The following is a 13,062-nucleotide window of genomic DNA, read 5'->3' on the forward strand; positions in this document are numbered from 1 at the left end:
ACGGCGGACAGGGTTGAACCTACTCGGCCCCTCCCCTCCCTCCCTCCCTCCCTCCCCCCCGAGTCCGCCGCCTCACGCCGCCGCCTCACCTTTCTGGTAGTACTTGGAGTTGTGCGTCCAACGGAAGCCCGTGCACAGGCCGAAGTCGGTGAGCTTGATGTGCCCGTCGAGGTCGATGAGGATGTTGTCGGGCTTGATGTCGCGGTGGATGAAGCCCATCTTGTGGACGCTTTCGATGGCCAGCGTCAGCTCCGCCACGTAGGAAGCGCGCCAGCGTCTCGGGGAACACGCCCATGCGGATGAGCAGGCTCATCATGTCGCCGCCGGGGATGTAGTCCATGACGAAGTAGAGGCTGTCGCGGTCCTGGAACGAGTAGTAGAGGCGCACCACCCACTCGTTGTCTGCCTCCGCCAGATGTCCGCTCGGCTTTCACGTGGGCCACCTGCACAGCCAATCGGGCGTCAGCGTCCTCCCCCCCCCACCGGGACAGCAACGGCGTGCGCGCGGCGGCGTGGCCTAGCTCACCTGGTTGCGGTTGAGACGTCTTTCTTGCGCAGCGTCTTCATGGCGTAGAGCGCGCCGGTGTCCACCTTGCGAGTGAGACACACTTCGCCGAAGGCGCCGATGCCGAGCGTCTTGATCTTGACAAACGTGGATTTGTCCATTTGGCACGGCGGAGTCGGTTGTAGTTGGATTCCTTCTGGTTTAACATCTTCCTCATTTGCTCCTGCTCTGCTTCCGATAAGCCGGCCTGGGGGGGGACGGGGGGAGGGGGGGAACAAAAACAAACAACAACTTTGTCAAACAAGCTTTTTTATCTTTTGATCATCGTCCGACATTCTTGCAGGACTTGATAAAGTTTATCCACAAGTTCAAAGAACTAGATTCATTGATAGTCGAGGGCGGCTGGAAAAGGGATCACGATCGCTCGCATGTCCCCTTAACAAATTGTGAAATGCATTTAATTCTGTTAGCGAACTGTCTGGATCGAGCTGAGCTAGGCTACACCCCCCCCCCCCCATTTCAAACACCGAACGACCGCAGAGGCCGAAGTCATGAGTCGGGCGGGGCCAGCTCATGCAAACACAAAAAAAGTGACTTTTCATTCTGGGACAAGGATCTTGTTGTTTAAAATCCTCCCGAGGGAACGTTCTGAAAACAACCGAGAACCTGACCCCTGAACCCTGACGTTCTTCGGGCTTTCAGCTCATTCGCTCACGAAGCTGCTTCTACGTTCCTGCAGGCCTCTCTAGTGCGCCCGTTGAACATCGGGGGTTCGTGACGGGACCAGCACGCACCGGTGAACCCAAAAGGACACGGACGCTCTCGCTCCCGGAATCAATCGGCACCGCGAGACGCCGTCCTACCTTGGACATCTCCTGCTCCAGCTGCAGCCTGCGGTTCAGCTTTTGCTGGTGGGTCTTCATCACGTTCTCGATGTGCTGCTCCATGTAGAACTTGAAGGCGAACGGCGAGTAGGTCTTGATGCGCGACTCCCGCTTCTCCTCGTCGCGTCCGTTCTTCCTCACCGGGACGGGCGACGTCTGGATTTGCTTCTTGTCCTTCGCCGTCTTGTCCCCTTTGCCCGTCTTTGTCTTCTCTTTGACCTGCTGGTTTCTCCTCGGCTTTGCCGCTGCCTCCGCTGCCGCCGCGTGCGGATCTGGGAGCGGCGCTGCCGAGGTCCTGGGCGCCGCCGCACATTGATCCTGCTCCTTCGGCGGCGCCCGGGTCGCCGGGAGACGTGAACAGCTTTTGGGGTACGGCGGCGGAGGGCAGCGCGGCTCCTGGGCGGGCTCAAGCGGGTACGGCTCCCCCGCTTCCTGTCCCTGAGCGGCCATCCAGCTGGGGTGGCACGGCCCCACGGCCGTTTTGGGCTCCGGCCTCATTACGCGGATGCTCTTGACGGGCTGCTGAATCGGCGGGGACGTCACGGCTGTGATGGTGTTCGGGGGGCCCAGGGAGGGGTCCTGTTTGCCAGCAGGGGGCGGTGCAGTCATCGTCGGCCGGACGCCATTGGCCCGGCAGAGCGACTGTTGAAAGAATTTGTTCGACTGGGAACACGGACTTCCCCCTGAAAGGCCCCTGGGGCTGAGGTTGCCGAGCTGGGGGGGGCCCTTCAGGACCCGGCGGCCCCGCCCAGTGATGCTCATACAGATCCAGGTTGAGGCTGGCCCTGGACGGGGTCATCAAGCCCTGGGGCATGTCCGCAAAGTCAGGGCCCATGGCCCCCACCCCGCCCGGGGACCGGGACATCATGTGGACCTGATGGGAGGTGGGACTGGCCTGCCGCGGGTGGAGTGAGGCAGGTACAGGTTCGCGGGATACCCCCCTCCCCCTCCCCTCCCCCTCCGGGTGCCATTGGGGGCGGCGCCATCTTGTTCTGAAAGGAGGCGGTCCTCTTGACTCCGTAGCCCGTCGGCTCCATCATGTGTGGCCTGGCATGGCCGTAGTCGTAGTGTGGGCCCGGAACAGGGCCCCTGGTGGCTGAGGCTGGAGCTGCAGGGGCTGCCCGGGGACGACATTGTAGCTCATCATGGCACCGTGCTGCTCGATGCCGCCCGGGTAACCCTTCTGCTGGGCTCCCGGGGGGTACATGCTGTTGGGCGGGTTGCCCTGGGGGTAGCTGCCCATACTGGGGGGGCGGCCCATTGGGTTCCCCCCCATGGCCGGGCCCTGCGCTGCACCAGCTGGGGGCATCATGTAGTTCATTACGGCGGGAGAGCTCATATACGGTCTGGGCATCTCGCCGTCCGGGGCCATATCCAGCCGGGCCCTCGTACAGAGGAGCCCCCATCTGGTGGTAGGGGAGGCATGGCACCCACCTCACCCGAAGACTCCAGGGCAGGCCGATGGTCCATGGAGTTCGGCATGCCGGTCTTTCCTAAAAAAAAGACAAGCAACAATCCGTCAGAGAGTAAACTTAGCGAGGACAGGTGCAACCTCCAGCTCCGCCCCCTGAGCGTACCTGGCGAGGTCTGCTTGATGACACGCACGATGATCTCATTGCGAGGGTCAAGGTAACCCATTTTGCTGATGTACTCCAGGGCGCTTCGATGTTCCTACTTCCTGTCTGCTTCAGCGCGCGCGCCGCCATCTCCTGTGAAGCGCGCACAGAGAGGAAGAAAGGTTTTGGGACGCCGTGGCGTTACGTAAACCAAAGAGACAATAGCTTTAAAATGCGTCCGCGATCGATCAGAGAAAAACACACACATCAGAGGAGAGACTCAAACACCTGCATCCTCTGTGCTCGCGGGTTACGAACGGCGACGTCCTGCGTGCCACAACGCCACAAACAATACACCACAGGGACGAAGGGTTAATGTCAGGGTGTACGAAGATACCAAAGAACAATCTAGAACCCTTTTGTGAATGATCCAGATCCAGTTAGGAAGGGGAAGCGAGCTGCTTGGCGGAGGTCTGTGCTCGCCCACTGCTCTCTTTCTCGTTCGTGATTTAGAGCGAGCGGCAAAGAATGCGAAGGAGGAAGCGCGCGGAGCTCTTCCTCTTCCTCTTCCTCTTCCTGCGTTTACGGACTTTCATTATACAGATGTCCTCCCCTCGGATCGGCCTCTGAAGCGCGTTTACCCGCCTCCCGTTTCTCCCGCAGGACTCGCCGTGTCCGACCCGAACGTTCCTCGGCGACGACGGGAACGGCAGCGACGCATTCGTGGCTCACGTGGGCCGTTTTGGAAATGTCTTGAAGGCCTATGCTGAAGAGAATTACAAGACTATTATTTATTTTTTGACTTCAGGGCACAGGACGTTCGCCACCGCTGACGCAGAAGCACAACAAACAAATAAAAGTCAGGGATGCTGTTCCGTGGAAACCAGTAAATACGAGTAGCTTTTTTGGGCCTCTGGATGAGTCCATTTGGAAGCCTTTGACCCCGAGGAATGGGCGAGGGAACATGACCTCAGGGACCCGACCAGACGCTGGTGTCTGGATGTGAAACCGGTTTAACGGCAGAAGAGTCTGGAAGTACCGGAGGCGACCGTCATGACGGGGTTAAAACAGAGCTCAGCTTATCTTTGATTTACTTACTGGAAGTATCTCAGATCAAATATTGGAAAAAAACCATCTTAACACTTTTATCTCTCAGTGTGTGTGTGTGTGTGTGTGTGCGTGTGTGTGTGCGTGTGTGTGTGTGTAGGAGGCGGCCCGATGACCCGATCTGTCACGAGGACAGATGTTCCTCGCTCCCCCCCCCCCCCCCCCCCCCCCCCCGAGCCAGGAAGCAGGAATTCAAGCTATTCGTATTCCGGGACGGTCCTTCTCCCGTCGCTCTCCGTCTCAAAAATATCCAGACCGCATGCGTTCCCTTCTCATCACGGCGGCGGCCGCGAGCTGTCGAGGTTATCCCGAACGCATAATCACCGGCCTACGGACGCGACACACACACACCCACTCTCTCTGCAGCGCGACACCATTCCAGCATAGCCCCGCCCCCTCTCCCCTCAAATCAAAGACATCTGCAAAACCGAAAGCCAGATGGACGGGAATGGCGAGAAGGATGTCCATGCGGCACTTATGCACAGGCAGAGGACTATTCACTGTCTTCCTCCCCTCATCTTCCTCATCGCCAACGACAACGCCAACGCCAACATGTAACCCATAAACACCAGCACGCATGCCGCTTCCAAGTCCGCCTCCAACCTGACTCAAAAGCTCGGAGAGACATACAGGAAGAGGAAGGCCATAAAAAAAAAAAAAGTAGGCTCCTCCAGTAAATGCCCGATGAGAAAAAGAAAAGGTCCAGAGGTGAGTCCGGACGTCCTGCAGACCGACGCCGACGAGCCGAGTCAGCATCGGGGACGGCGAAAAGCGGCAAAGAATTATGTGGAGCCTCGGCTGCAGCAGGAGGAACGGTCCCGCCCTGCTGCCATTGAACGTTCACTTCCTGTTTGTGTTGAGCGGGCCTGCTCTGCCCTGCTTCATTGAAACTGGTGGAAACAATGGCGGCCGTCCCAGCGGAGGAAGCGGCCGCACGTCGTCGCCATTTATTTTGAATGTGCCCGAAGGAGATTCAGCGAACCGTTTCGGACCGGATGACAAGCCTTCCAGTCATCCTTTTAGGGAAGCTACCGAGCGCTGCTAGCCCGTCGCTGTATCCGACGGCAACGGATCCAGTCCCCCACATTCCGCTCGTCTGTTGTGACTGTTTGAAGTGTGACAGACAGGATCTGATCCGGACCCACGGCCCGTCGCTGCAGAGAGCGGTTCCGTAACTCCACCGGGAGCTGGGAGAGGCTCTTCCTAATTCTGTGCATCTTCCTTCAGCCGAGCATTCCTCGCATGCCGGGCGCCGTCGCAGGACGGGCCTCGAGTTCTTCGGCACAGACACGGTCCCAATTCACAGAACTTTAGGATTCGTTTTTGCCGTGAAATCCCATTCGTCAGAAAGCCGTGACATCACGCGGCCAAGAAGCCGCTTCAACAAATACTTCGGTCATTTCTTCACAAGTTGCTCCTTTAATTTAACGTAAACATTCGTGTTCTCTAGAGATGAATGAAAACGCCTAACGACCATCACCGTGGTTACACGTCACGCCCAGTCCAGGACGCGTGACGGTTCTGGATTCACCGGATAAGATGACATTTGGATACTTGGGCTGGGGCGTAACCATGGCGATGTACACTCGGCAGCGAAGGCTCGTGCTGTATAGCGTATATCGAACGCTTTAATCGTAAATTCCCGACTGAAGGGGCGGCTTCGACTCCGCCCAGCAGAGAAACGCTCGCCACAATACGCCCTTTGTCTCCGAAGGCGCACGCATCGGTGTGAAAAAAAAAAAACGCGAATGCGTGGCGCAATACAACGCCGTAAAACAACGTGTCAACAGCACGATGGGGAAATGGAGATTCCTGCATCTTACCTTCGGATCAAAAACAACAATCGAGTACAGGATGCAGTAAAAAAAAAAAAACGGATCGGCAGGCTCACCTGGTCGCAGCCCGCGTTGACCAGCTCCTGGAGCATCTGCCGGTTGACCTCCCCGGCGCCGGCGGGGTGCCCCGACCCAGAGGACGGGCCCGACTCGTTCGCGAAGGGCATGAGGGACTTGCGGATTTCCCGCAGGGCGTTCTGGTAGTTGTTGAACTTCTGCGGCGGCCGGAGCTGCTGCTGCCGGCTGGCCGCGTCTTTCCCGCTCTTGCAGTCCGCCCCCCTGTTGCCCTCGCCGCGGGAGCCGCCCCCGTGCAGCGCTTGGCTCACCAGCTTGGCGGGCTGCTTCAGACCCTCCTTGATCTCCTGAAGCCGCTGGCGCGTGTTGCCCACGTACGGGGCGGCGGGGAAAGTCTTCGGCCTCATGGCCTCGGCGCCCAAAGCCGGCACCCGCTTAAAAAGGGAAACGCACGCCGGAGCCGGGCCCCTCCCCTCCACGCCCCGAGAGATTCCTTTGAACGTAGCTGACCCAAATAGATTAGCACGGGTTGGGGCGACCGCCGCTGTTGCCCCGTCTCGCTCGTGTGTCTCGTTGTCTTTTTGTCCCCGCTGGTTCCGGAGGGGCAGGCGCAGGCGGAGCGTGGCGCCGCAGGCATTCCACGGTGTTGCCTTCAGGGTTCAGGTTCCAGCTTATTCCAGGAGACGGGGGTCACGAGGGCGCCGGGTAGCCAAGCCGGGACGCCGCCGACGGCCGCCTGCGGGGGGAACGGACGGAGTTATATATCGTACAAGCAAAAAGGACAAATATGAAATGCCGCCGCCGCTAATGAATCGAAATATATTTTAGCCGCGACTGAAGCTAACGTGGAATCCCGAGCATGAAGCCGGCGTCGCTCCTTCTGACTCCTTCCTGTTGACGGTATCAGCGGGATCGAGATCGATGACACGAGCACAGCTGCTTTAAATCTTCCCTGCCCCCCCCCCCGTCTTCTTTTTCTTTTTTTAAACGTTAAATAAATGCAGGAAGACGCGACGGGATGTTTACATCAACTTTACATCCGTCCGTAACGGCCACACGGCGAATCCGCCCGGGGCGGAGAGCATACCTAATGCATCATTTGGGAATGCTGGAGGCCATGAAACACCACCTGCCCCCCCTCTCTCTGTGCCCCCCCCCCCCAATCAATGCATAGCTGTGGTTGCAGAAGTCACTCCCAGTTGTTGCATACTTGGGAGACCCGGTCATCGGTAAACACCCCAGCGAGAGCGCCGAGCTCCGACACGGAGTCAGAACGAGTCAGCCACCCCCCCGCCTGGTGTCACCCCCCGGTGATCGGACGTCCAACACGGCTAGACGGCCTTATCTGGAGGAACACACTCCACATTCTACCACAGCATGCTTTTGTTTTTTGTTTTGTTTTTTAAATGAAAAGATTCAGTCCATTCTTGCTCGGATGGAAACGATGAACGCCGTCCCGGGGCAATAAAGCAAGATTCTCAGGGGCAGAATTCAAGCAGAATTCAAGCGTCAGAACCAGGTAGCGATCCGATTTGATATTTATTGAAGAGCTGCCAGACACGTCCTGGCAGGTTTCTACGCGCTGCGTTTTTACAAATCTAATCTGCTAATCTAAACACTTGATTGAATCAGTCTGGTTGGATTACAGAGGTTCTGATCTGCATGGGGGGGGGTCTTAAACGGAATGACTACCTGGAGCCTGTGTGTGTGTGTGTGTGTGGGGGGGGGGGGGGGGATACAACAGGAGGAAACAAGAGAACGGGTCTACTCCAGTTCAAAACGCTGCAGAATGTCGACGTAATCCGAAGCGAGGAGCGTCATTTCTAATCTAACCCCCCCCCCCCCCCAAACACCGAGTGGGACGAATTAATCCGGCCAGATTGGACGAGGCTCGGAAAAATAAATTGACGACGAGGTTGGGACAATCCGGTAAACTTTTGATTCCTACTTGCAGCTCTGATCACGGGATTGATTTGCTCTTTTGAAGTTAAAGTTATCATAAAAACCAAACGTTTAACTCCGCCCCCCCCCCCCCCCCCAATCGCTGGATCCCTCGCCTCCATTCCTGTGATGCTTTCGGCCGACCCGACGAGCATTCCAGCCCACGAGTAACTACAAGTAAACGCACGCCGCCGCCGAATGACGGGAAAGTCTCTTATTATCTAAATAAACAAACAAAACCCACGAATTATAAATGATCTGTCTGGAAACGGGCTTCAGGAGGGTGTCGGTCCAAGCCAACCGTTTAAAAAACGCAGAAGAACGCTTCTATACAGAACCCCAGGTGCCATCAACACACACCCGACGCTCAACAAGACTCTTCAAAGGGGGTTCAACCCGAACTAGATGGGACTCGGTGGGATGATTCGAGTCCTTTGAAGCCAAACGTTCATTCATTCGTTCATTTACGGCACGCCAAGGAAGCTAGAAGCTTAAACGCCGTCCTAAGAGCGGAAGAGGAAAACGCTCGCGCGGGACGCGGCCCTTCCCGCCCTTTGCAAAGACACGCCGTTGAAGAACGCCCAACGTATTCATTCATGGAACTCCTGCCAGGCCTCGTCGAAGCCGCCTCTAACGGAGACCTGAGCGGAGGGGAGAGAGAGAGAGAGAGAGAGAGAGAGAAAGAACTCAACTTCCCAAGCGCCACTTGGGAAGTCTCTGTGAACGCCTCATCCCAAGGAGCCCAGAACTCCACCACGTTTCTGTGACGGTGCACGATAAATCACACCGGGGGGGGGGGCATCCGGACGGAACGGGATCCAGCTGCAGCCCCGATACCCGATGACACAACCGCCCCGCCATAATAGAAGCATAATAGAAGATGTGACCCCCCCCCCCCCCCCCACTGGCCCAAGGAGACACTTCGCCAAGGTCGTGATGCGTCTAAATAAAAACCTGGGTGTTGTGATTTGTTGTTGCTCAGCAGGAAAGTAGTCCAACGCCAGAACCGATGCCTTCTGGTAATTAAAAAGGTAATAAAAGTGTAATAAACAGACTGATACGTGTGTAGTTATGCGTCAGGCATTTGTAGTCCTGTTGATTTATGCAGACCTTGGAACAAATTCTTTATTTTTATGTGTGATTGTACCCCCCCCCCCCCCCTTATGTTTTTAACCACGTGTCACCGACGGAGTTATTAGTTATTTTTTAACTGTAATAAAATAATCATAAATGACTAAAAATACAAGATAAACTTATTCTATCTTTGTGCCAGAAATGTTTTAACATTTACAAAATGGTGTCTTATGGAGTTCGCAAGTCTTTGCCTGGGGGGGGGGAACTTTCGGAAGCCCCTGTTTGGAACGTCCTGTGGCCTTCCTAACTGTATCCTAGCCTGGGGGGGGGGTCTGCGAGGAGGACCACCAGAACCAGAACCAGAACCAGAACCTACGAACCGAACAGCAGGAGGAAAACACAATCCCCGTGTCTTTATCCTCACTTTAACACGGCCCGTGACGAACTTTTTCCCCTCAGCAACAAGTCGTGGAAATCACATTACAGCACCACTCCCCTCCCCACGAAAAAAAAAAAAGCGAGTCTCCACTTACCATGTTGATAGAAAGCAGCGAGAAAATGGAAGCGCAAATCCCGTCGGGAGACTTTTCCCGTTACCGAGCGGCGCGGAGACGGAGGAGAAGCGCAAATGAGATGAAACGAGCCTCCATTTTCTCCCCGGGATCAGAAAATGCAGCACAAAGTTGGGACACTCGCAGCATTGTTAACATTCCACAGGTCACGTGACGGGACCGACGAACGTCAGCGCGAGCCCAAAGATCGTCTAACGCGAAGGTTGGCGTTCACTCTGAGGGCCTAAACAAGGATTAGCATATTTGGACGCGTATTTAGCGCCTGAATATAAATGTAGTTGGAATTTGAAGCGCTGAGTTGAGTCAAATAGCGAAGCGCCGCCATTAAAATACTCCACGACTAAGTTATAAATTAAAAAAATATATATTTAACGTGGCTGAAAAACGAATACTTTGTCGATAAATATGACATTTTTGTGAATCCTGTGGATGCGACCAAACATTGTAAAAATGACACAGAGTGAGACGTCTTCATTCTGTACGCTCTCTGACCGTACAGATTCTGGGAGGGGCTTCCTCCCATGCATTTCTGAATAAAAAAAACAAAACATATCAGTACATTACTCAGTTACTCCACTGAAACCGAGCCAAAGGCCACAAAAACCAGTGTGAAACCCGATTAAAGGCATATTCTCTATTATCACAATGTCAAACACAGCAACTCTGAACCGTCTGTAAACACACGCACGACAAGACAAGAACACAACGCAACTCCTCGGCGCTGAGGAAGAACCAAAGGCATTTCTCAGACTTTAATTTGTCAGTCACAAAAGGCAACAATAAGATGAAGCTGAGCATCATGGAAGCACATCCATCCTTAACACCGACAAGCAGCTCGAAATTAAGCCTCAGACATGATGAGAAATCGTCTACGAGAAGCACTTTGTAGTTAATGAGGAGGTGAACAATCAAACAAGTGGGCGTCTTCTATAAAAGCCAAATCCGATGCGTTATTTCTGCTTAAACGTAACAGAGACAGAGCTATATTTATTCCCTTTGCTACATTTGATACATTTTAGAAGCATCGACATCAACTCCGTAGCATCCCAGCATCCTGCTAGAACTTTTATGTATTACTCTGAGCGACTCCCTCCGTTCGAGAGCACTGCAGCTTACCAGTTTGAAGATATTAGGAAAGCGAGTAGGTCTGTCTGAATATCTGAAGTTTAAAAACTCCTGAGGGGTTACAACAACAACAACAACAACAACAACAACAACAACAAAAACGACAGTAGCAGAGAGAAAGATCCGGTTTTTGAAGACCGTACATTTAGAGCTCAGAGACATCAGCGGCGGAGGAACAACTGGTGGCTCGGGAGCAGAAGGCACATTCCAGCATGCCCATCCGGTCAGCTCATCGCTTACGGAGGAACGCCGTTTAAAGAACAGCATCGCCACTATAAACGCAAACCTTCCCACTGTAGCTTTCCCAATTCATTTATAGGCCCCGAGCCAAGAACAGCGACCGGTTCTCCTGAGGGAGACTCGTCGTGTATTTACAAACTGAATTATTACGCTTAAGGGCAACATTTGTGACTGTACGCATTCAATTTGTGAACGATAAAGCGATTGCATTGTGCTGTGGCTATACTTCCATGTTTAACTCGCTGCCCGGGAAAAGAGCAGGGCCCTCAAGCGGTGAGTTTTTTTTCTTTCTGTGCAACGATGCGAAACACATTAATAGGAAAGTGGCTGATTTGTAACAGCAGTCCCAGCTTGGCAAACTAAGGCACGAGCAAACGCCGGACGAAACCAAACGCACGTTTCGACAAGGCGGGTCCGAACTGTGCGAAGCAGACTCCGAAAGCGCAAACAGATCGATCGCTTTGATCGCCGACTGTATTGTCGTCTTAAATAACAAACTATTAAAGTCATTCAGAAATGAATCTCGATGGTTCGGCGAACCATTCCTTCAAAAAACAGCCTCCGGGCGTTTCGCTAGAACCGACAAAAGCGTCCCCGCGGCGCGCGGTCACGCTTCGAAAAATGGTTCCAATCAATCAGAACAGAACACACTGTGCTAAACCAATGAGAATTACACAGTCCCAAATTAAACGAACATTCCCCCCCCCCCTGAATCCGGAAGCCGCCGAGCCGAAGTTCGTCAACAGCGTATCAGTGTCTCTGTGGGGGTAAAATCACAGACGGCCCCGCCTTCCTGTTGTGTTCATGGAGAGCGACGCGAAAGCAACATTCAGGAATGAGAAGTCACATCAGCTGAGAAACTAAAAGCAGAAACACTAAATGGACCCGGCGTGGCCTAAAATCCTGTCATAGCCGTTGACGCGGACCTGTGTTCGGCCCACTGTAGTTCTTTTTACGAAAAGCCCCGCGCAGGAGGACGTCTTCCGCCCAGGACGCTGCTGAAACGGGATTGGTGAACGCCACACACTGCTAACCGTCACTTCACTATAGAGCCTTCGCCATTAGAGCGGCGGCGGCGTCGGGAGAGCGTGGAATGAGGCCCGGAACCATCACTCTAGCGGGGCGGCAGAGATGCACAGGTTGTTTAAGGCACAGGCGACTTGGACAATCTTGTCGAAGGTGGAGAGGTTGGACGTCCGCTCGGACGCGGCGGTGAAGGGGCTCTCGATGGGGCCCGTCAGCATGGCGTACCGCCGCTTCACCACGGAGATCACCCGGTGCACGTGCCTCTGCACGCTCAGCGTCTCGGAGGACGAACCGGCCAGCTGCGGCCCCTCCGAGCTGCCGTACGCCCCCCCTTGACGGCCGCTGGCGATTTTAAACAAGGCACCTCTGGCGGCGACGGAATCGGCGATGTCGAGGTTGCGGCTCGCCAACACGACGTCACCGGGGGCGAGCTTGCACAGGAGGCCGCAGCCCTCGGCGAGGCTCTTGTCGCTCACGTTTCCCAGCACGCCCCGAGAGACGAGGGTGACCACGCCTTGCGGCGCCACCCCGATCAGATACTTCAACACGCTGTGAGCCGCCTCCGACCCCTGAGAGTTTGGCGCCGCCGCCTGCTGCTGCTGCGGCGGCGGCTGGTTGCCCCGGGAAACCGGCTCCTCGAAGGGCACCGTGAAACAGTCGACGATGACGGCGCAGTCCGGGTGGGAGGCGCGCAGGGCCGCCGGCAGGTTCTTCCGGAGCTCGGCCCGAGACGGCCAGAAGACGGCCGTCGGAACCAGAGTGGCGGACATGATGCCGACCATCTGGTGCACCGTCCTGGTTACCGTGGCGACCTTCACGCCGAAGCGGTAGGCCAGGTCCTGGTTGCGGAGGTCGAGGCGGAGCCGCATCAGCGTCAGCAGCAGCCGCTGGAACTTGGAGAGCTTCACGTTCTTCATGGCGTCCATGTGAGGCGCCAGCAGCCACATGACCGTCTCCAGGACGAAGTAGTTGGGCAAGCCGGTGTAGAACTTCACCTTCTCCGCGTCGTTCCTCAGGGCGCTCTCGGATAGCGACATTCTCTCCACCGACTCCCTGAGGCTCTGGTTCTCCCTCTTTAGCGCGTTCAGAATATTGTCAAAGTTAACGGCCGCCTCAGACGCCCGGGAGAACCTTCCTCGCTTGCTGTCGCTCATGGACGCTTCGTCCTCATCATCCTCTTCG

At 55.5% G+C, this 13,062-nt stretch overlaps 1 protein-coding gene across 1 annotated transcript; it reads right to left on the reverse strand.

The window, feature by feature from the left end:
* Positions 1–72: 72 nt before the first annotated feature.
* lats2 (large tumor suppressor kinase 2) lies at positions 73–6,479 on the reverse strand. Its single transcript, XM_068745958.1, is given in 19 exon segments — positions 73–261; positions 263–416; positions 418–443; positions 527–543; positions 546–668; positions 671–752; positions 1,369–1,617; positions 1,619–1,752; positions 1,755–2,015; positions 2,018–2,074; positions 2,077–2,298; positions 2,301–2,342; positions 2,345–2,479; positions 2,482–2,755; positions 2,757–2,807; positions 2,809–2,882; positions 2,967–3,050; positions 3,053–3,098; positions 5,944–6,479. Coding segments are annotated over 19 exon segments (2,586 nt in total). The 5' UTR covers positions 6,310–6,479.
* Between the last annotated feature and the right edge of the window lie 6,583 nt (positions 6,480–13,062).

This window comes from Brachionichthys hirsutus, chromosome 12 (genome assembly GCF_040956055.1).
Source record: "Brachionichthys hirsutus isolate HB-005 chromosome 12, CSIRO-AGI_Bhir_v1, whole genome shotgun sequence".
NCBI lineage: Eukaryota > Metazoa > Chordata > Actinopteri > Lophiiformes > Brachionichthyidae > Brachionichthys > Brachionichthys hirsutus.